This window comes from Macaca fascicularis, chromosome 8, assembly GCF_037993035.2.
Source record: "Macaca fascicularis isolate 582-1 chromosome 8, T2T-MFA8v1.1".
In the NCBI taxonomy this organism is placed as follows: domain Eukaryota; kingdom Metazoa; phylum Chordata; class Mammalia; order Primates; family Cercopithecidae; genus Macaca; species Macaca fascicularis.
Window position 1 is genome coordinate 1,612,536 of NC_088382.1, and position 22,635 is coordinate 1,635,170.

Consider the following 22,635-nt stretch of genomic DNA (forward strand, 5'->3'; position numbering starts at 1 on the left):
TGCATCCTCCAGAGTTGCTTTTCTAGATGCCCAAGAAAGTATGTCCTCCTCCGTGTTACCTGTGGACTGTAAAAGCTTGGGAAGCAACCTTCCATGCTGAAATTTGAGCTGCTCGTTAATGCGACCAACGTGCTTCTGATGTGTGGAGCTGGAGTTCATGGGAAAGCAGGACCGTCAGCTCTGAGGGCAGCACGTCTTCCTCACTGTCTGAGTCTCCTGCAAGACGCGCTGTGCATCGATGGCACCGGTCCCTGGTGGAGTGGATGAGTGAGGGACTGTTCTGTGGGTATCTTTCTAGATGGCAGAGCTGCCACCATCTGTGTGAGGGAACAGAGCAGTCACTCGGGGCTGACCCACGTTAGAGGAAGAAGGAAGGAAGCTGCACGTCTTTACCACCACGCTTTTCATTCCAGGCCACGTCATTCCGACAAGGAAGACAATTCAGATGCTGTCTTTACCAAAGACTGTTGGATGCCAAGTACTTTTACAATGTTTTATACTTAGGCATACAGGTTGGTGGGAGAAAATTTGGAAAGCACAAAATGTTTAAAGAGGAAAATAAAATGCGGCCATAATTCTGCACAGAGACTATCGCCGTATCTTGATTAATTGCCACCAGACATTTTCCAGAGCAAACTCAGATCACAAACTGTATTGAGTTTGCGTATACCATTTCTCACATAACGTTATGATGGGAATTTCTAAACACTTAGAAGCTTTCTAACATTCTGCATGATAATCGCACCATAATTTACTTAACCATTCTGCTTTACTTGGACATTCCAAGATCAAGGCATATCAATTTTTTTTTTTAAGATGGAGTCTCTGTCTCCCAGGCTGGAGTGAGTGGCACAATCTTAGCTCACTGCAACCTCCACCTCCTGGGTTCAAGCAATTCTCCTGCCTCAGCCTCCCGAGTAGCTGGGATTACAGGTACCTGCCGCCACACCTGGCTAATTTTTTTTGCATTTTTAGTAGAGACAGGGTTTCACCATGTTGGCCAGGCTGGTCTTGAACTCCTGACCTCGTGATCCACCCGCCTCAGCCTCCCAAAGTACTGGGATTACAGGCGTGAGCCACTGTGCCCAGCCTCGATTTTTTTTAAAGTAAAAGAAATGGGTGTCACAACTTACCCTGAAGTCATTTGCACAAAACGCAGAACAAGTGTCAGTAGTAATTAGAGCTGTCACTGCTCCTGCCACATCGAAGCACCTCACGTGTGGGGTTGAAATGGCACCTGTGGAGAAGGACAGAAACCAATCCCAGGCGTCCATCAGCTGCAGAAAATCCAGACAATACACACCCACTAAAGAAGTTAAGAGCATTTCAAAGTGAACATTTTTTTCGTGTTAAAATGCCTGAGAAAGTTCTATCCAGAAAGCATATTATGTAACAAAGACATTGAGAGAGGGTGATGGGAGAGTCCTGTGTTTGTGTGGAAAGGCAGTGGTTCCAGAGAGGTCCACAGAGGTGGGGCAGCCCTGGGCGGCAGCCGGCTCAGTGGGTAAAGGTGAAGTGGGCCCTCGGTTAAGCACTTTTGTTCTGCCCCACTTACTGGCGGCCTCAGCCCCGGCTGTGGATAGATTCACCTGTGGTACTGTCAAATGAGCTGACCTGGGCCCCACGCCACAACAAATGAGCGGGATCTCTGGGCTGGGGCGTGAGGCCTGTGTCCTCCTGTAAGGTCCCCAGGGTTAGGGAGGCAAGATTTAGCCAATAAAAATACAGGAACACCCAGTTAGGTTTGCGTTTCAGAAAAACATTTGATGTTGCATGAAATATATGACAAAAATGTTCACTGTTTCTCTGAAATTCACATGTAACTGGTGTCCCGTGTTGCCTGACAGCCCTGCCCAGGGACTTCCAATGCAGTGAGCAAGAGAAACGCTAAGGCTGGTTTCAGGCCGCTCCCCCCGACCCCAGAGGCTTCGGCTGCTCCCCCCGACCCCAGAGGCTTGCTCCCCCCGACCCCAGAGGCTTCGGGCCGCTCCCCCCGACCCCAGAGGCTTCGGGCTGCTCCCCCCAACCCCAGAGGTTGTTTCAGAAAGTGAGCACGAACAGCAGTAGCCTGAGTTTTGAAGGCCACAGTTTTCTAAGCTTTGTGAAATGCCCTTTACTCTGTCTTTAAAGTAGTGTTTCCTGGGTAAACATGGTGGACATATCCTTAAGGTATCTTTGGTATAAAACCTTATTAAGTATAGATGATAGTACAAGAGACCTAACCCTGCATGCGTTTGGAATTTAGATCTGAAACAGGTTACATAAAATGTAAGTAGTGTCACTTTTCATGAGAACGATGTTCAAGTTTCACCGCAGGCAGATGTGATTTCATCTTGAAGTTTTCAGATATTTAAGAAATAGTGCGCCTTTCTGCTTTGGCACTTTTTAATTTTTTTTCTGAGTCCAGAAAAAATGCAAAGTGAAGTGTATGTTGCTGTTAATCATAACTGCATTCCTTCGGAAGATGATGCTGTAATTTATCGGAAGGCATGGTAGTGTTCAAGCTGGTAAGGCCTGCAGAGCTCGGGAGCGGGAGGCGAGGGGGCCATGTGCGCACCTGGTGACTGGAGCGCGGGCCCCGCTGTCGTGCGCCTTCGCGGCCATCTGTTCTGACAGAGGCACTGATTGTCATTCTCAGTTGAGTGGGGTTGCTTCATTAGTGACTTTGAGACTTTCTCTTGGCCTGATTTAAGTGACATTTAACCACTGGTAAAAATTCCGCAGACTTTAGGGGCAGCTTCTGTGGAGACTTGATCCTCGGTCCAAAATAAAATTAGGAGCATTTCTATGGTTTTCAAAGAAAAGCCATTAGTAATCATTACGGCGGTGGCTGAGCGCGGCTGGTGCACAGCTGCGAGTGAAATGGAAGAGGAAGCCGGCATTAAAACCAATCAATGTCATTGTCCTATCGGAGCAGAAATGAATCCCTAATTTAAACAGCCTTCAAATCCTGTCATTACGGAAGCGGCTCAAATGTAGGCTCGAGCGTGTTTTCTGTAAAAGTAAACTTTTCAAGAGTTAGAAGAATCTAGAAATGGGGCGAGCTCAGATGGCTGAACTCTGCGCGGACTCTCGGAGGTCTGCTTCTGCTGAGTGCTCCCTGCATGTCCCGGAAGCAGCTCCTGTGGGCGACACCCGATGGGGACCGCACTTTGCTCTGCGAACACTGTCACTGCACCTTCGCAGTGACTCCAAGAGCCGAGGCCCACACCTGTCTCCTCCTCCCATGAGGAGGTGCTGTGGAGCACGTGGCCTGACCCTCCCTCACAACTGGGGGCAGAGGGGCCGGGATGGACCCCATGCCTCCCTGACTTCCAACCAGGCACCCTCCCGGCTCCATGCTCATGGCGAGGCAGCTGATTCTGCGTGAAGACCTGCGTGCTACCCATGGGAGGCCAATAAGGAGAAGGGTTGTGTAAGACCACGGAGAGCTGTAGGGCAGTTGGTCTGAGAAAAACAGGGAGAACTCCAAGACAGGCACGCTCCATACCTTTCCACACATCTCCAGAGGCACATGTCAGCCCCCCCTCCACCCTCCACTGCCATCCCACCCTATGCATAGGGGAACAGTTAGCATTCCTTGGGAAAGATGGAAACCGAGTTCTCACCCAGGCAAGAGAAAATGCCAGGATCCCAGGGGCAGGCTGGACAGAGATTCAGCCTCAAGGAAAGTCCAGGAGGATCTGGGCAGGGTGCGAGGTGAGAGCGAGCTCAAGCTGTGCAGTAGAACCAGGTGGATCCGTGTAGCAAGAACTAGGGGAGAAGAGGCAGCGCCCAAGGAGCCCAGACGGCTGCCCTCATCTCCGCAGCTTTGAGACGCGCCTCTGTGGACCGAGCGCATAGGCAGCTGCCTCCATCTCCGTGGCTTTCAGATGTGCTTCTGTGAGCCCAGAGATTCCCTGGATGAGAACGAAGCAACAGAATGGGACAGTTAGAGGGACGGACCCCAGGGAAGACCCAGAGACACAGCTGAACGTGTGTGGGGGCCGTGAGGGTCCTGGTGAAGTTCCCCAGATTCTGAACCTTGGTTTAATGGTGAAGGCTTCACATTCTAATCCTCCTGTGAGCAAAGACATCCGTCAGCTCAGAAGACGTCCTACTGGCAATGAAAGGAAGTAAGCGTGCTTTTCAGAAACGGAAAGGAAGCAAGCCCACTGCCTCCTACCATCTCCCTGGGCAGCAACTGGGTCCCATAGAGAAGCTGGGGCGGGTGGTGGGCAGGGCAGAGGTAGATGCAGAAGGGGTGGACGCGGCAGGACCCTGCATCTTACCCCGATTCTTCCAGGGCAGTGCTGACAGCATGTTTTATGGTTTGGGGTTCTGTGTCCATTTCATTTGGAAAAAGGCCTGTACTATAAAAAGTGCAGTGTGGAATCACCACACTGGCGGGAACGTGTTGAATCTCCTGACCATGGTGGGGCTGGCCCGCCATGCCAGGAGGATGCAGGGCACCTACCCTCCTGTTCTGCATCGAGGGGCAGTGGGATGAACCCATCAACACATAACAAACACTCTGCAGGGCCTACACACAGGACAAAAGTGGATCCTTTCCTTCTCCTGGTGTCTGTGAGGTGATAATACTATTGTTTCCTTTTTCACCAAGAAATCCAGTATTTTCTTATGAGCAGTTTCCCTTTTCATGTGTGAACCTGGTTTTCCCTTCCGACACTTTGAAGGCTTAACTGGTTCCTTTTGCTTCCACATTAGCATGATTTAGAGACAGCTTCCCCGGGAAGATGCGGTTTGTGCTTTGAGTTTAAAACCTGTCAATTTAAAGTGTGGGTTTCCTCCTCTTCCTTCCCAAACCTCGCAGCTGGGCATTCACGGGACAAGTCTTTAAGAAATGAGGGGTTGCTTGGGCAGGCGCAGTGGCTCACGCCTTAATCCCAACTTCTTGGGAGGCCAAGGTGGGTGGATCACGAGGTCAGGAGTTTGAGACCAGCCTGGCCAACATGATGAAACCCTGTCTCTACTAAAAATACAAAAATTAGCCGAGCATGATGGCAGACGCCTGTAGTCCCAGCTACTGGGGAGTCAGGCAGGAGAATTGCTTGATCTCGGGAGGTGGAGGTTGCAGTAAGCTGAGATTGCACCACTGCACTCCAGCCTGGGCAACAGAGTCAGACTCCATCTTAAAAAAAAAAAAAGAAAAGAAAAGAAAACAGATGCCACTCAATGCAACTCCTCCAAACAGACGCCACCACACAAGAGAGTACACGGAGCTCCAGCCGCAGAGTTGAGGCTCAGCTTCACGGAGATCTTCCTGGAGGACCCTGGCTTTGGTCTGTGGTTGTGCTGAGCTGGACATCTTTGCCTCTCAGGATGCAGATCACAGACGCTCGTCATCTTGCAGGCAGCTCCAGCTTGTGTGGTGGCCGTGCTGGGTCTGTGCTCGGGGCCTTCCCCTGTATGCTGTCCGTTTCTAGTGTCTGCAGGTGATGTGCGATTCACTAATCACCCGAATTCAGTGCATCTCTATGTTAAATAGTGTGTGTCCATCTGCAAAGCACACGACGGCCTGGTGGCCACTGGGTGCCGGCTCCCTGGCCTGTCCCAAGAGCCTCTGACAGCAAAGGATTGGCCCAGGTGTGGCTGACGGTGATGTGGGGCCCCCAGCACGGTCCTCCTTCAAGTGCCGGGAAACACGAGCCCACCTGATACAAAGAGAATGTAAAACACCCACTGGCTTCCCTGAAAGTCAGGTTTCTTCTCACAAGTAAGTCTACCCTGGAGCTACATGGCCCATTGGTCACTGGCTTGCCCACAGTCATTTCTTTCATCTCTTCTGCCTCTTCACTGGGGGAGTGTTCTGCCTCCCTCCATCATGGCTCAGGAGAGCCCCGTTGCAGGTCAGTGCAGAATCTCTACATGAGACATTGTGGTGTTGGTGGAAGCATCACAGGGCCTCGTGGGGGCACTGAAAGGAGCACATGGGGGCCGGAACCGCAGGTCTGTCTGTGCCTCTGAACTTGGAGGATTGTGGGGGCACCAAGAGGAGTGCGTGGGGGCGGGAACCCACAGGTCTGTCTGTGCCTCTGAACTTGGAGGATTGCGGGGGCCGGAACCCGCAGGTCTGTCTGTGCCTCTGAACTTGGAGGATTGTGGGGACTGGAACCCACAGGTCTGGCTGCACCTCGGTCCTCTGCATATGCGCTCTGCCTCTCTGGTGCTGATTTCCTCACTGGAAAGTGTTGATGGTGCGGCCACCCGGGCCCAGGGCTCTGAGGGCGGCTCTGGGAAGCCTCCCACTTCCTTCCTTTCTCACGGCGCGTGGCCGGAGTCTTCCTTCCAGGAAGCGTGAGCAGCTTGTGACACTGAGACGACTCATCACTTAGCAAAGGAAGGCAACGTGGGTACCCCGCAGTGCTCACGGCGCCCTGTGTTTCACTAAGGGCTGTCACAGACCCTCAGACCCACCAGACCCCGCTGGGCCACAGGGGACTGGCAGGACAGCCGTTTCTCTGAAGCTCAAGGGTGATCAGAAATGCTAGAAAGTGCGCCTGTGTTGTGTCCACGCGGGGCAGGTCCGCGCTCTCCAGGCGGCACCCGAGGCACCGCACATGCCATCCACGCTTCTGCTCCTGGGCCCGGAGGGGTGCGGTGCTGGGGGAGGGCTGGGTGCGGACTCCGCGGAAGCACCGGGGCACGGAATCGCTCGACCGCTTTGCTGCAGCTTCCCCGAGACGGTTCACGGGGTCTCCCGGTCACGCGTTAGGGAGACGGTTCACGGGGTCTCCGAGTCACGCGTTAGGGAACACGGTTCAGGGGGTCTCCGGGTCACGCGTTAGGGAACACGGTTCGGGGTCTCCGGGTCACGCGTCAGGGAACACGGTTCAGGGTCTCCCACGCGTTAGGGAACACGGTTCACGGGGTCTCCGGGTCACGCGTTAGGGAACACGGTTCACGGGGTCTCCGAGTCACGCGTTAGGGAACACGGTTCGGGGTCTCCGGGTCACGCGTCAGGGAACACGGTTCAGGGTCTCCCACGCGTTAGGGAACACGGTTCACGGGGTCTCCGGGTCACGCGTTAGGGAACACGGTTCACGGGGTCTCCGAGTCACGCGTTAGGGAACACGGTTCGGGGTCTCCGGGTCACGCGTCAGGGAACACGGTTCAGGGTCTCCCACGCGTTAGGGAACACGGTTCACCGGGTCTCCGGGTCACGCGTTAGGGAACACGGTTCACGGGGTCTCCGGGTCACGCGTTAGGGAACACGGTTCACCGGGTCTCCGGGTCACGCGTTAGGGAACACGGTTCAAGGGGTCTCCCACGCGTTACGGAGCGCGGCCTTCATGGAGCTCCAGCAGGTGAGAAAGGCGACTCCTGAAGCGCGTTCTGCCAGAAGGGACCGAAGTGAGGGGCCTGAGTGAGGAAGCCCCACGTGGAGTGGCCGTGGTGAAAGTTGCGTTTCTCCAGTGAAGACAGACGCGCATCCCACGCGTGAATGGGTGATTCCCAGCACTTCTCAGTGGAAGGCACGTGTCTGGTTTTGCCACGGAAACGTGATGTGGGAGGTCGGCGCTGTCAGTGCCGTGATCAGCGTGGGCAGGGGCTGGGTCGGCACCGAGCCTCTCCCTGGGAGGTGTTCAGTCTGGACCGTGGGAAATAAGGACGCCAGGTGGAGGGAGCTCCGTCGCCTGATTTCAGAAGGTCTCAGCGCGCAGGCGGAGCTGTGGTTCTATGACGGCAGCCAGGCTGGCTTCCTAGGCCCTGCGGCCCATCTTTCCCATGGTCGCTGGAGCAAACCGCTCTCCTCCCTCATAGGAGGCGGCCAGGAGAGAGAGAGATCTACGGAAAGAACGAGGGTTCCTGTGTCTCTTTAAGCATAGATAAGGGCATTTCTGAGGTGGCTGAGATGGTCATTAACATTTTTCCCCCACAGTCCCAGATGCTGAAGATGTGAGGAGGAGGAGAACATGGCCCTACCCACGCCTGTCCAGGCGAACAGCGTTCTTGCCCAGTGAGCGTTCTGGACTGGGGATGGGAACGTGGTAGAAGTACCCTAGTCCCCTCTGTCCACGGGGACATGTTCCAAGACCCCCAGCGGATGCCTGAAACCTCAGCCAGTGCCAGCACTTGTAGGTAGATTTTTCCTATTGTCCACAAGAAGAGTCAAATTCTGTATTTCGAAGGGATTTATTCTGAGCCAAATATGAGTGACCCATGGCCGGTGGCACAGCCCTCAGGAGATCCTGAGAACACATGCCCAGCGTGGTCAAGATACAGCTTTTGGTATTATACACTTTAGGGAGACGTAAGCCATCGGTCAATACCTGTAGATGTACGTTGGTTGGGTCTGGCAAGGCGGGACAGCTGGAAGTGGGGCCTCCCAAGTCATTATGGAGTCAAACATTTTCCGACTGGCTGTTGGTTGAAAGAGTTAAATTATTGTCTAAAGACCTAGAATCCATAGAAAGCAATGTCTGGGTGAAGATAAGGAGTTATGGAGACACGGTTCCCATTGTGCAGGGGAAGCCTCCGGGCAGCAGGGTGCAGAGGGGATGGATGGTAAGTGCTTCTTACCAGAGGCAGTTCTCTCCTGGATCTGGGAAAAGGAAGGAAAAGGAAGGGAATACTCTTTAGAACGTAGATTTTCCTGGACTATTTCAAGATATGGCAAAAAAAAAAAAAAAAAACCACACATTCAGGATTGAAATATTTTTATTTCCTTCTTTATCTGTCACATGATGTGGTGCCAGAGTCAGGTTGGAAAGTGAGCCACGTTATGCAGGTAAAGAAAACCCCTCTAGTGAGACTCCATGGTTTGTAGGGCATGACTCCCCAGGCCCCCTGGATAGGAATCTGGGCAAGACAAGAAGAAAGCCGGAGTGTAGAACTCACTGTGTGTGTGCACCCATGATAAAGCTCAGCTGGTAGGTTAACCACAGTAAGAGAGTAATCTGAATAACTATAATGAAATCAGCACTTATAACAATCTACTGTAATAAAAGGTGTGTGAATGTGGTCTCGTTGTCTCTCTCAAAATCACTCATTCCATACCTCAGGTGACTGAAGCCACGGGAAGAGAACCTCCGAGAAGGGGGGGAATACAAAGCCTCGTTAGATAAGGAAGGATGGTAACCACAGTTATACCGACACACATGCTACATTAAGCTCTCCTAGCTGGAAGGCCACACCACACTCGGAAACCTTCCATACATGTACTCTCAGCCCATGCTGGACTTTTAACTTTGGGCCATGTTGCCTGAGCCACGCGGCTTTCAGACCTCCTATTATCTCATCCGATAAACAGCAAGGGCAGGTGGGAGGAGATCAGGCAGCAAAGCATTTGTACTCCTCCAGTTCGAGGGCTGACCTTCGAACGTCCCCACGCCTCATCTTTGGAGTGCCATTCTCAAGATAATTAGGTGTGTTCCTCGAGCAAAGCACAGGCTTCTGAGACCAAGCTTGTGCTCTGTGTGAAGCACGTGGCTTTGCTAAACTCCATGCCTGCTGCTGCTGGTGGTGTTAGCAGAGCGCCCATGCTTGTCATTGCAACTGTGTGATGTTGGCCCATCCTTCAAGTCCACCTGGTGGGAGCCCTGCCTTGTCTCTGCATGTGTGCTGAAACTCGGGCATAAGGAGGGCGGAGGTTGAGGGTCCATTGTTTTAGTTTATCCCCAAATTCCATTCTCACCTAGCTGGATGCTCTGTTCTCACATTACTCACACATGTGATGATGGTCTCCATGGAAACTGTACTTAATTAGAACTGTCCATCCTATTTTGACATGAATGAGACCATTCCAGTCTGTGGCTTTATGTTATACTTAATGTGGGCATTTGGCAGATGTATTTCATTAGCTGAAAGATGCAACTTAGAGTATGCAAAAAGTGCTGTTAGCCTTGAAGAAATGGGGTTGAGTTATGTTAAATCATTTGAATGAGCTGTCTTGTAAAATACTTAACCTAATTCACATAGCTACTTCTTACACATGTATGTTTTTTAAAAAGCTGTAACTGGGCAATCCCATAAAATGAAATCTTAGTTCACATTACCTGAGAGGCAACTGTATCCTCTTCATCAGCATCTCACATTCCAAATCTGTCATCTTCCTTTCCTGACCTTCTGCCAACTCACTGAAAACAGCAGATGCCGATTTGCTGAAACAGGGGTGGTGACAGCAGTGTAAGTGGCTCCAGCATCATGTTCTGAAGTAAATCCTTTTGCAGACTACAGCCTGGCTAACTGCATCTAACACTTGGGTCAGGGGTGGGGGCAAATGTGAAATGTGCCTCAAAGCCTGTCCATGAACATTGGAAACCCATGTATGTGTGAATACATGCCTAGAGTCCGAACCTGCAATCATATTTATAATTATATTTTGGGCACATATGCCAAAGTGGTGACAAAGATGTGTGTACATACATGTGTCATCGTTCTGATACATACCCCATAAATAACATGTTTACAGGCATGTGTAACATGGTGCCAAATGCTGCCTTATCTGATGCTCCCTGTCCGCCTCCTCAGGCCATTCCCCACCCCTCTCACTGTGGCTGGTGTGGGGCAGAGCCTCCCTGGGATCCGGCTGTGTCTGCGCTGCCTCTGCAGCCAGGTAGAAACCAAGGCGGCCTGGAGAGTTGGCACCTGGTTTCCTGGGCAGAGCACATCGGGAGGAGAGCCACTGGATGGCGCTCAGTCCAGCTCCCCAGGGACCAGTTAAATAAAATCACAAGCTCATCCGTCTCCCCAGGTCCCTGTTGCCCCACACATGGAGGGAGGACAGTGCTCAGTGACCCCAAGACCTTTTACAGCCACATGGTGATATCATTCTAAGAAAGTGATGTCTGCTTTTGTGTTAGCACAGAGTGAACAATGGAAAATCAATGCCAGTGACCTGGATGATCTCCCAACAGAGGGAAATGAAATCAGTGTTTTGGTCAAAGTGGACCTAATATGAACTAATATTAAACACTAAGACCACAACTGTAGACTTTGAGCATTGCAAAATGAGGCTTCGAATGGCGTGAAGCTTTCTAGACAGGAAGGAAAGTCTTTATCATGGACGACGCGGGGCCCTCGCGGGACTCACCCAGCTGCAAGGAACCAGGGACAATCAGAGTGGGCTGATTTTACTGAAGTCTGTTCCAGTGCAAATAAGGCCTAATAAATTTGAAGTTAGGTCAGAGTTAAAGCTGAGAATCATTGGGACTCACTGCCTACGTCCGTGTCTAGGTAGGAGAAATACGTGCATCTGTGGTCACAATGCTTCCTTACAGAAAACAGTGGTTGTTCCTGAGGTTATTGGCACAAAATGCTGGGCTCTGAGCAGTGACGTTTGAAGAAATACGAAGGTGTCCATCATGTTTGAACTGTGTTGAGTGTGGAGGCTTTTGAAGATGTGCTGGGAGTGACTGCAGTCTATACCAGAAACGCATTAAAGAGTGACTTTGTTTCTGTCTTTGCAGAGGAAGAAGGTGGAGACCTGGTCCAGCCGGGCATCAGCTTTCCAGGGCCGGCAGAAGAGGATCTAGGTAGAGTACCTTCGTCAGCCCTACTGTGGCGGGGCCCGGACAGAACCGGGCACGCTCCGGGCAGCTCCCACCATCGGGACCTTCCCACAAACACACGTTAGCATGTTTGCCTTTAGAAAGGGAGCTAAAAAGAACTAAGTACATTGGGACACTTTTTTCCAAAAATAATAGTTTTTAAACATTACAGAAGTGCTGGGTGAGGAAGAGCTGTTCCTGGCCCTCAGGAACTCAGGCAGCCGTTCACATAAACAATGCATGTCTCCAGAGGTGAAGGACCCTTCCTTTCCTTGCTCCTCTGTGACTAAACGTATTCAAAGCAACCTCAGGAAGCAGGGAGCTCCCATATTTGCGTTTTTCACATAGCCCTTCCTTGGCAGGAAGCAGCTCATCTCTCCAGCCAGCCCCACACACTGGGGTCTGGATGCTGAGTATGACTGTGCTCTTCCTTCCAAGGACCCGGGGAGAGGCTGCCACGACATACTTTCCCTGGTGCTGGTTAAAATCACGTGGAAATTTCATTTCTGAGCTGCCACTGGCACAGTAAAGCTGGTGCCATATTTTCCATCAGTCTTTTGACATGGAGCTATGCTTACAAGAAGAAGGCCAAATGCTTGTGTTAAAGATGTGAAATGTTGAATACATTTGACATCAAACGGTTGAATACAATCAACGACAAACCACAGCTGAAGACGGAAGCCCATCAGTGGCTCTGTCTGTGGTTATTCTCTAGCCTAAAAGAGGTTTGCTGTCTTTGGTTATTCTCTAACCTAAAAGATTGTTGGCCTCTTCCTCAACCCACTGATGGCTGTCTGCGGTGACAGCACTCAGGGCTGGGTCATGGATCACAAGTTCAATTCATATTTAAATGTGCATTTTTAAAAACGTAATTCGGACTTTTAGCCAATGCATCTGTTGCTGGTTTGATTTGCCTAAAGAATAATGCTGAAAATTGAAGGAGTCCACTTTACATAAAGCTGTGATTTCTGTTAAAGAAAAATACCGCCAAAAAATGTTTGCTTTTCAATGTAAGATGATGGAAATGGGTAGAGTTGTAAAGGATGACAGTCCATTATCCACTGCAACTGGGTCCTAAATTTGTTGCTAACTGACGTTCTACATAGCCTCTCTTCACTTGGAAATAGACGAGTGAAAGTATTTCAACTTCTCATTAGGAAGCAGCAATGGCTATTGTGTTGGAATAATTAGGCATCTGTTTTTCAAACCTCACTCTGGTAATAATCCATCGCGATGAATCTTCACTACTCAGTCTGCCTAGGGAGGCTTCCAAATGCATGTGACTCATTTGACATTTGTTTTCTTGAGGCTTTGGAGGTAGCTCAGCTGCCTTTTGCACTGTCTCTGGACAATGTTAATGCCCTAGTTGTGTCTATGCCAGTTCTTCTCCATAGCAGTGGCCCCCACTTGCCCCAGGGGCCTTCTCTTGGGCACAGGCACAGTGAGAAGAACCTGGAGGCTGCAGCAAGGGGCACAGAACCGAAACAAGAGTGCAGGAGTCACTCTGGGGAGGCCAGCTTTGCCCGGATTCCGACCCTGGACTAGGCACACAAAGTGAGAATCAAGGGAGAGGCTGGGGGGCGAAGGAGGCAGAATGTCACACGGGTGGCTTGGTGCAGGCAGGATTGTAGGAACAGAAAGCATTTCTTCGTCTTAGTCCTTTGTAAGTAAGTTCAGCAGCATTAAATGCATTCACGTTGCTGTATAGCCATCAGCACCTCCGTCTCTAGAACTTTTTCCTCTTCGGCAAGTAAAACTCTGTCCCCATGAAACACTCACTCCCATTCCCCTCCCCAGCCCCGGCACCCCCATCCTGCTTTCTGACTCTGAATCTGACTGCTCCGGGGCCGTCCTAGAAGTGGAACCACACGGGATTTGTCATTTAGTGACCGACTCATTTCACACGGCATAATGTCTTCTTGTTACTGCACATGTCAATGTGTCCGATGCCCTTTCTTTTGGAGGCTGAGCCACACTGCACTGTGTGGATGGACCACACTGGTTTCCGTTCCTCTGTGGACAGATCCCGGGTCACTTCTCCTTGACTGTTGTGAATGGCGCTGCTGTGAACACGGCGTGCAGCTCTCTCCCCATGTTGCTGCTTTCGGTTCGTTTGGGTAAACGTCCAGCAGTGGAATTGGTAGAACCCGTGGTGAACCAATGCTTCCTCCTTTTGAGGAACCTCCACACTGCTTAGGGACGGGGTGTGCTTTGCAAGCTGCCTCTATGGTCTTGCCATGGGGTGAGGGTTGGCGGTTGTAAGAATGAGAAGGGTCAGATGTTAGAAGCTTTGGAAAGAAGGAAATGAGAGGATTTGGTGACGATTGGCTGAGAGGACCCTCAAACACGTGCCTGGCTTTCCCCTCTTGGGGCGCGCGTGGGTGGAGGGAGAGGGAGGAGCCGCTGTAGCCGTCTGGTGAGCCCAGGGAGCTGAAACAGCCGGGCGCAGACGCGCGGTGACCTGGAGTCGAAGATTTGTGCAGAAGTGCACCTGGTGAGGAAGGTGGACGCACTGGTTCCAGTGAGTCTGTTTAGCCTGTTCACGGAAATATTAGGTCTTGACCCTAGTTCTATGTCAGTCAGGATCACCCTGGAGAAAGTTTAAAAACATACCAGTGCCCAGGCTCCATCTGATGTATTTGTCTGAGGAAGGACTTGGCTACTGTCATCTTTAAAAGTCCTTTACCTGATGCTTTTTTTTTAAATGGAAGAAACGCTTCTTGTTTTACTGTAAAAATATTTTTTTCTAGCTTCATTAAGTTATATTCACAGATACAAATTGTGTATATTTACGGTGTACAACGTGACGTCTTGATACAGGTATATGCTGTAAGATGAGTTGTCAAAGCTAATTAACATCTAATTAACATTTAGCCACCTCACATCCTTATCATCATCTTGTGCTTGTGAGAACACTTAGGATCTCATCTCTTAGCAATTTTCAAGTATACAAACCATTTACCGTGTGGTACCTAGACCTCCTCACTTACTCCTCTTGTCTAACTGAGATGCTGCAGCCTTCTGCCAACACCCTCCCGGTTCCCCCCGACCCTCCCTCTGGTGACCACCCTCTGCTTCTGAGCTCTCTGCTTTCATATTCCGCGTGTAAGTGAGGTCACATGGCCTCTGTCTTTCTGGGCCGGGCTTGTTCCACTTAGCATGATGTCCTCCAGGCTCATCTATGTTGTTGCAAATGCCAGGATTTCTCAGTTTTCAAGACCGAGTAGGTATTCCACGTTTTCTTTATCTGTGCCTCTGCTGATGGGCTTGAGGCTGGTTCTGTGTGTTGGCTGCGGTGAACAGCACCTCAATGAACACGGGAGAGCAGATTCCCCTTCCACACGTCGATTTTATTTCCTTCAGATAAATACCCAGAAGTGGGATTCCTGGATTATTCCTTTATCATTCTAATGTACCCCTAGGATTGAGAATCCTGATATAAAACATATGAAAGGATAATTAAGAGTAAAAGCAAAAAACACAAGAAGAAAGGAAGAAGGAAGGAACGAAGGTGGGAAGGATATCTGAGTTAGGTTCCTAACGCTATCCTAATAACATTGGGAGCAAATAGCATCATTTTAGTCATTTATTTTTCCAAATTGAGTGTTCCAATCTCCTCATCTTTAAACTGAGAGAGTTAAATGATGATTTTAAGGGATCTTCCAAGTCACAAATTTATGGATCTATAATTCTACTGGGTCAAATTAAAATTAAAAACACTTCATAATGATCTTGATGCTATTACAGTAAATGAGTAACCATCATTTCCAAAATGCGGGGGGACATTTTATAGCACAGTATAGGTTAAAGTCATAAAGCAATGAAGTGACATTTGCTTCTGGTCCTATTTCAAAGCATCAATCTTTTTTTTTCCAACTGCCCTCAGTCTCCAAAAGCTCCAAGGAAAGCTGAATGGCATTGGCTGAAGAGCTTAAGATACCATTAGTGCCAGATGAATTAATAAAGCCGTCCTTGCCTGTGTTATTACCCATTACCTCTTAAGAACATGTGCGTTCTCTGAAGCTCATAGAGTGTAATGTATGAAAAGTAATTTTATGATGGGGAAAATGGCTGTGAAATATAGGAGGATAAGGAAGTTTTCTATAAAATTAAAGTCACCAATAAAATAGATTAATGTGGCACATTCAAAATGAGTACAATGAAAAAGAAAAATCCCACTTTTTCCAGAAGAGAGGTTTCTAGGGAAGACCTTCAGACACACTAGAATTAAATTGCCCTCTTAGTAACGTTTGTAACATTGGCTCATTATAGATGTTACTTCTAAGAATGGCATTTTTCTTTCATTTTCCTGAATGTTATATTTAAACCAGTTGTAAAGAGTTGGTAATTTATTTGCATCTATGAAGATTGTTATATTGACCCAAATTTTGCATTGATAAATGAATGCAAAATGAAATGAAAACAATAGGCAGATTAAATCATCAAAGAATATTAAGCACATATTATATATGCAGCATAACACTGAGAAAATGTACACACTGTGTGATTTTGAAATACCTGAATATTGAAATAATACTTAGAGCTTTCCGCCTGGCAGGCACACAGATTGTGAACACGTTTATATAATGGGACCTCAGATAGCTTTAGTCATCGCCCCAGCATTGAAGTGCACCAGCGTCTCATTCTAGTGATGATCCATGTCTTGTCTCACAGGAATTCCCTTTGGGATGTTTGTTTACTTTTGTGTGTTCTTTCATAAAACAAAAACCTGGCTCTACCTGTTCTTGTCACTTTATTGTCCGTACTTACTTCCTGCAGGGAAATGTCTAGACATAGTGGAAGCAGTGATGTGCTGAGTTTCTGTCTAGGAAGAAGGTAGCAATCCACCCTCAGTCTCCCAGGCATACGTTCACCCAGGTCCTCAGCCACCAAGTCCTCCTCCTGCACTGACCACCCTCCTCCACTGACCACCGTCCCTCCACTCACCACCCTCCTCCTCCACTGACCACCCTCCTCCACTCACCCTCCACCTCCACTGACCACCCTCCTCCTCCACTGACCACCCTCCTCCACTGACCACCCTCCTCCACTCACCACCCTCCTCCACTGACCACCGTCCCTCCACTCACCACCCTCCTCCTCCACTGACCACCCTCCTCCACTCACCACCCTCCTCCACTCACCACCCTCCTCCTCCACTGACCACCCTCCTCCACTCACTACCCTCCTCCACTGACCACCCTCCTCCTCCACTCACCCTCCTCCTCCACTGACCACCCTCCTCCACTCACTACCCTCCTCCACTCACTACCCTCCTCCTCCACTCACCCTCCTCCTCCACTCACCCTCCTCCTCCACTCACCCTCCTCCTCCACTCACCCTCCTCCTCCACTGACCACCCTCCTCCTCCACTGACCACCCTCCTCCACTCACTACCCTCCTCCACTGACCACCCTCCTCCTCCACTGACCACCCTCCTCCACTCACTGCCCTCCTCCACTGACCACCCTCCTCCACTCACTACCCTACTCCACTGACCACCCTCCTCCACTCACTACCCTACTCCACTGACCACCGTCCCTCCACTCACCACTCTCCCTTCACTGACCACCCTCCTCCTCCACTCACCACCCTCCTCCTCCACTCACCACCGTCCTCCTCCACTCACCACCCTCCCTCCACTCACCACCCTCCCTCCACTCACCACCCTCCTCCTCCACTGACCACCCTCCTCCACTGACCACCGTCCCTCCACTCACCACCCTCCTCCACTGACCACCGTCCCTCCACTGACCACCGTCCTCCACTGACCACCGTCCCTCCACTGACCACCGTCCCTCCACTCACCACCCTCCTCCACTCACCACCCTCCTCCACTGACCACCCTCCTCCACTCACCACCCTCCTCCACTCACCACCCTCCTCCACTGACCACCGTCCCTCCCAGGCGTCCTGTAGCCTCCTCTGCCACACTTCTTGGGAGGTTCGGGCTTCAACCTTGTCCCTCCTACACTGCCCAGTGGGAGCACTGTGACCATAGGAGGAGAAGGCTCCTTCTCCACTGTGACATCAAACACGTGGTCACGTGAAACGCCTGGTCTGTGGCACAGGAAAGGGGCCGTGACGTGCAGTGGAAGGTCAGTGTCAGTTAATCACAGGAAGGCTCACTGGGAAGCACTGCATTTTAACAAGCCCATTTTTAAATTTGTATCCGCACAAACACATCAGATACTTTTAAAGTTACACATATCTAACATTTGTGAAACTTAGGATGCCGGGGTTTTTATCTGAATTTCTGGGGTGCATTCTACAGCTTTTCTCCTAAACGTCACACATTCCAGCCTGGCCCTGCCTCCCGCCGGGCGGTGCCTGCTCCCAGGTTGCCCCCCAACACCCCTGCCACCCCCCGCAAGCCCCCGCCATCACACACATGTGGCTGTTGATCATTCCTGCCTCCACGCGCTCTGGCATCCATTCAAACAGCAGCTACTGGTGTTTTCTCCGCTGTGGGATGTGCCAGTGGGAATGACCTGGAAGTTCCCAGACATACGTAGCAGGTTCAACGTCGGGGAGGAGTTGGAAAGAAATAAGGAATCCACAACTGCTGGAGGGAAGTGAACCCAGTGCCCGCAGGAAGCACTGACGGTGTTCCCTAAAAACACAGCCAGCAGGCACGTGAGTGCCGACTAAGCGCCCGGGGAAGACGGGGCGGACGGGCGGACGGGGCACAGGCTCGGGCTCCGGGGATTCAGAGGATCTCCAGAGGTGATCATTTGTAGTTAAGGACCTAATGTTGTCACATTGTCAACGGCTTCTGTTCTGCAGTTCTTTTAGAGCACTGAGTTTTAAACCGTGGGCTACAACTCATTCACGAGCCATGAATTCAAGTGACCGGGTCACTACCAGCAAATTTTAACATGGAAACAAAAATACAACAGAAAAATGTAGACTAGGCCGGGCACGGTGGCTCACGCCTGTAATCCCAGCACTTCGGGAGGCCGAGGCGGGTAGATCATGAGCTCAGGAGATCAAGACCCTCCTGACCAACATGGTGAAACTCTGTCTCTACTAAAATACAAAAACTTAGCCAGGTGTGGTGGTGCGCGCCTATAGTCCCAGCTACTCGAGAGGCTGAGGCAGGAGAATAGCATGAATAGCATGAACCCCGGAGGCAGACATTGCAGTGAGCTGATATTATGCCACTGTGCTCCAGCCTGGCAACAGAGCAAGACTCATTAAAAAAAAAAAAAAAAGTATAGACTAGAAAATACCAAAGTACACTCTGGATAATAGGGGCACATGTTTAATGAAACATTTTTTGGTGTGTGTGGGGGTATGTGGGTGTGTTAGGTTCTGATGTAAAATATACATCTTACTGTGGAATCTAATCCTAAAAGTTTGAAAGCCCTTGGCAGGAGCAATGCCTTGCAGCAGTCGGGCTGGTGGAGAGAAAGGAAATCGCTTTTGTGCTGTCTCGGGGTTTGAAACAGGAAGCAGTGCGCGTCGTGGGTTCTCAGAGGCAGGTTCTGCAGGCAAAGCCTCCCCTGGAACTTGGGCAATTCACCCAACTCCCCTGTTCTTCTCATTCTTTGTTTGTTAAGATAATTGAATATGGCAATATAAGACCTCAGAACAAGGTGTGGCTCACAGCAAGTGTTCATTAAATGCTGGGTTTTACCATGATTAGTATCATTGTCATTGCTTTTACGCTGTGACAGGTAACCCAGCATCACCTGTCCAGGTGTAGAAGTGCATTCAGGAGGTTTCAGGAGTGCAGCTCTGGAGGACACAGCCACGGAGCGGCTGTCAGTAGATGACCATCTTCCATGGAAGTAAGGGCTGTCTAGTGTAGGACAATCAGTAGATACCCATCGTCCATGGACGTAAGGGCTATCTAGTGTAGGACAATCAGTAGATGACCATCTTTCATGGACATAAGGGCTGTCTAGTGTAGGACAATCTTCCATGGACGTAAGGGCTGTCTCGTGTAGGACGATCGGTAGATGACCATCTTCCATGGACGTAAGGACTGTCTAGTGTAGGACAATCAGTAAATGACCATTTTCCATGGACGTAAGGGCTGTCAACTGTAGGACAATCAGTAGATGACCATCTTCCATGGATGTAAGGGCTATCTAGTGTAGGACAATCAGATGACCATCTTCCATGGACGTAAGGGCTGTCTAGTGTAGGGCAATCAGTAGATGCCCATCTTCCATGGACGTAAGGGCTGTCTAGTGTAGGACAATCAGTAGATGCCCATCTTCCATGGACGTAAGGGCTGTCTAGTGTAGGACAATCAATAGATGACCATTTTCCATGGACGTAAGAGCTGTCTAGTGTAGAACAATCAGTAGATGACCATCTTCCATGGACGTAAGGGCTGTCTAGTGTAGGACAATCAGTAGATGCCCATCTTCCATGGACGTAAGGGCTGTCTAGTGTAGGGCAATCAGTTGATGACCATCCTCCATGGATGTAGGGGCTGTCTAGTATAGGACAGTCAGTAGATGGCCATCCTCCATGGACATAAGGGCTGTCTAGTATAGGACAGTCAGTAGATGGCCATCCTCCATGGACGTAAGGGCTGTCTAGTGTAGGACAGTCTTCCATGGATGTAAGGGCTGTCTAGTGAAGGACAATCAGTAGATGCCCATCTTCCATGGACGTAAGGGCTGTCTAGTGTAGGACAATCAATAGATGACCATTTTCCATGGACGTAAGAGCTGTCTAGTGTAGAACAATCAGTAGATGACCATCTTCCATGGACGTAAGGGCTGTCTAGTGTAGGACAGTCTTCCATGGACGTAAGGGCTGTCTAGTGTAGGACAATCAGTAGATGCCCATCTTCCATGGACGTAAGGGCTGTCTAGTGTAGGACAATCAATAGATGACCATTTTCCATGGACGTAAGGGCTGTCTAGTGTAGGACAATCAGTAGATGCCCATCTTCCATGGACGTAAGGGCTGTCTAGTGTAGGACAATCAGTAGATGCCCATCTTCCATGGACGTAAGGGCTGTCTAGTGTAGGACAATCAGTAGATGCCCATCTTCCATGGACGTAAGGGCTGTCTAGTGTAGGACAATCAGTAGATGCCCATCTTCCATGGACGTAAGGGCTGTCTAGTGTAGGACAATCAGTAGATGCCCATCGTCCATGGACGTAAGGGCTGTCTAGTGTAGGGCAATCAGTTGATGACCATCCTCCATGGACGTAGGGGCTGTCTAGTGTAGGACAATCAGTAGATGACCATCTTCCATGGACGTAAGGGCTGTCTAGTGTAGGACAATCAGTAGATGACCATCTTCCATGGACGTAAGGGCTGTCTAGTGTAGGACAGTCAGTAGATGGCCATCCTCCATGGACGTAAGGGCTGTCTAGTATAGGACAGTCAGTAGATGGCCATCCTCCATGGACATAAGGGCTGTCTAGTATAGGACAGTCAGTAGATGGCCATCCTCCATGGACGTAAGGGCTGTCTACTGTAGGACAGTCTTCCATGGATGTAAGGGCTGTCTAGTGAAGGACAATCAGTAGATGCCCATCTTCCATGGACGTAAGGGCTGTCTAGTGTAGGACAATCAATAGATGACCATTTTCCATGGACGTAAGAGCTGTCTAGTGTAGAACAATCAGTAGATGACCATCTTCCATGGACGTAAGGGCTGTCTAGTGTAGGACAGTCTTCCATGGACGTAAGGGCTGTCTAGTGTAGGACAATCAGTAGATGCCCATCTTCCATGGACGTAAGGGCTGTCTAGTGTAGGACAATCAGTAGATGCCCATCTTCCATGGACGTAAGGGCTGTCTAGTGTAGGACAATCAATAGATGACCATTTTCCATGGACGTAAGAGTTGTCTAGTGTAGAACAATCAGTAGATGACCATCTTCCATGGACGTAAGGGCTGTCTAGTGTAGAACAATCATTAGATGACCATCTTCCATGGATGTAAGGGCTGTCTAGTGTAGGACAATCAGTATATGGCTGTCTTCCATGAATGTAAGGACTGTCTAGTGTAGGACAATCTTCCATGGACGTAAGGACTGTCTAGTGTAGGACAATCAGTAAATGACCATTTTCCATGGACGTAAGGGCTGTCTAGTGTAAGACAATCAGTAGATGACCATCTTCCATGGACGTAAGGGCTGTCTAGTGTAGAACAATCAGTAGATGCCCATCTTCCATGGACGTAAGGGCTGTCTAGTGTAGGGCAATCAGTAGATGCCCATCGTCCATGGACGTAAGGGCTGTCTAGTGTAGGGCAATCAGTAGATGCCCATCTTCCATGGACGTAAGGGCTGTCTAGTGTAGGGCAATCAGTAGATGCCCGTCTTCCATGGACATAAGGGCTGTCTAGTGTAGGACAATCAGCAGATGACCATCCTCCATGGATGTAGGGGCTCTCTAGTATAGGACAGTCAGTAGATGGCCATCCTCCATGGACATAAGGGCTGTCTAGTATAGGACAGTCAGTAGATGGCCATCCTCCATGGACATAAGGGCTGTCTAGTATAGGACAGTCAGTAGATGCCCATCTTCCATGGACGTAAGGGCTGTCTAGTGTAGGACAATCAGCAGATGACCATCCTCCATGGATGTAGGGGCTGTCTAGTATAGGACAGTCAGTAGATGGCCATCCTCCATGGACATAAGGGCTGTCTAGTATAGGACAGTCAGTAGATGGCCATCCTCCATGGACGTAAGGGCTGTCTAGTGTAGGACAGTCTTCCATGGATGTAAGGGCTGTCTGGTGAAGGACAATCAGTAGATGACCGTCTTCCATGGACGTAAGGGCTGTCTAATGCAGGACAATCAATAGGCCATATGATCAAAGGTGAACCACAAAATCTGTTTAGGAATTGAAAAGAGAAACATTAGGCTCCAAGTCTTATCAGAGCCTGACAAAAAGCATGCATGTTTTATGTGCACTTCCTACCACCCCTTGGATTTGGCATGGGATGAATGCTAGCTGCAGTTAGCAGTAGACATTTGGCTAACAGTCTTCAGAAGTCTCCCAGAGAACGGTGTTCCTCAGCCCTGTGAGGCATCAGCCCAGGTAGGCAGGGCTGAGGGCTGATGGCCTCCCTAGCACGTCTGGTCCACGGTTCAGCAGGAGAAGCCCTGATGGGAACGGCTGGGTTAGAACACGCTCACATTGCAGAAAGCCTGTTGCTAGCA

General features: G+C 50.1%; 1 protein-coding gene across 10 annotated transcripts in view; it reads left to right on the top strand.

Moving 5' to 3' along the window:
- DLGAP2 (DLG associated protein 2) overlaps positions 1–22,635 on the top strand; it is a 919,850-nt gene that overhangs the window by 711,353 nt on the left and 185,862 nt on the right. For all 10 annotated transcript variants that reach the window (XM_045398975.3, XM_045398980.3, XM_045398976.3 and 7 more), the window contains one exon: positions 11,412–11,477. In XM_045398975.3, the coding sequence (XP_045254910.1) occupies positions 11,412–11,477 (66 nt within the window). Of the gene's footprint in view, positions 1–11,411; positions 11,478–22,635 lie in introns of those variants that run through there.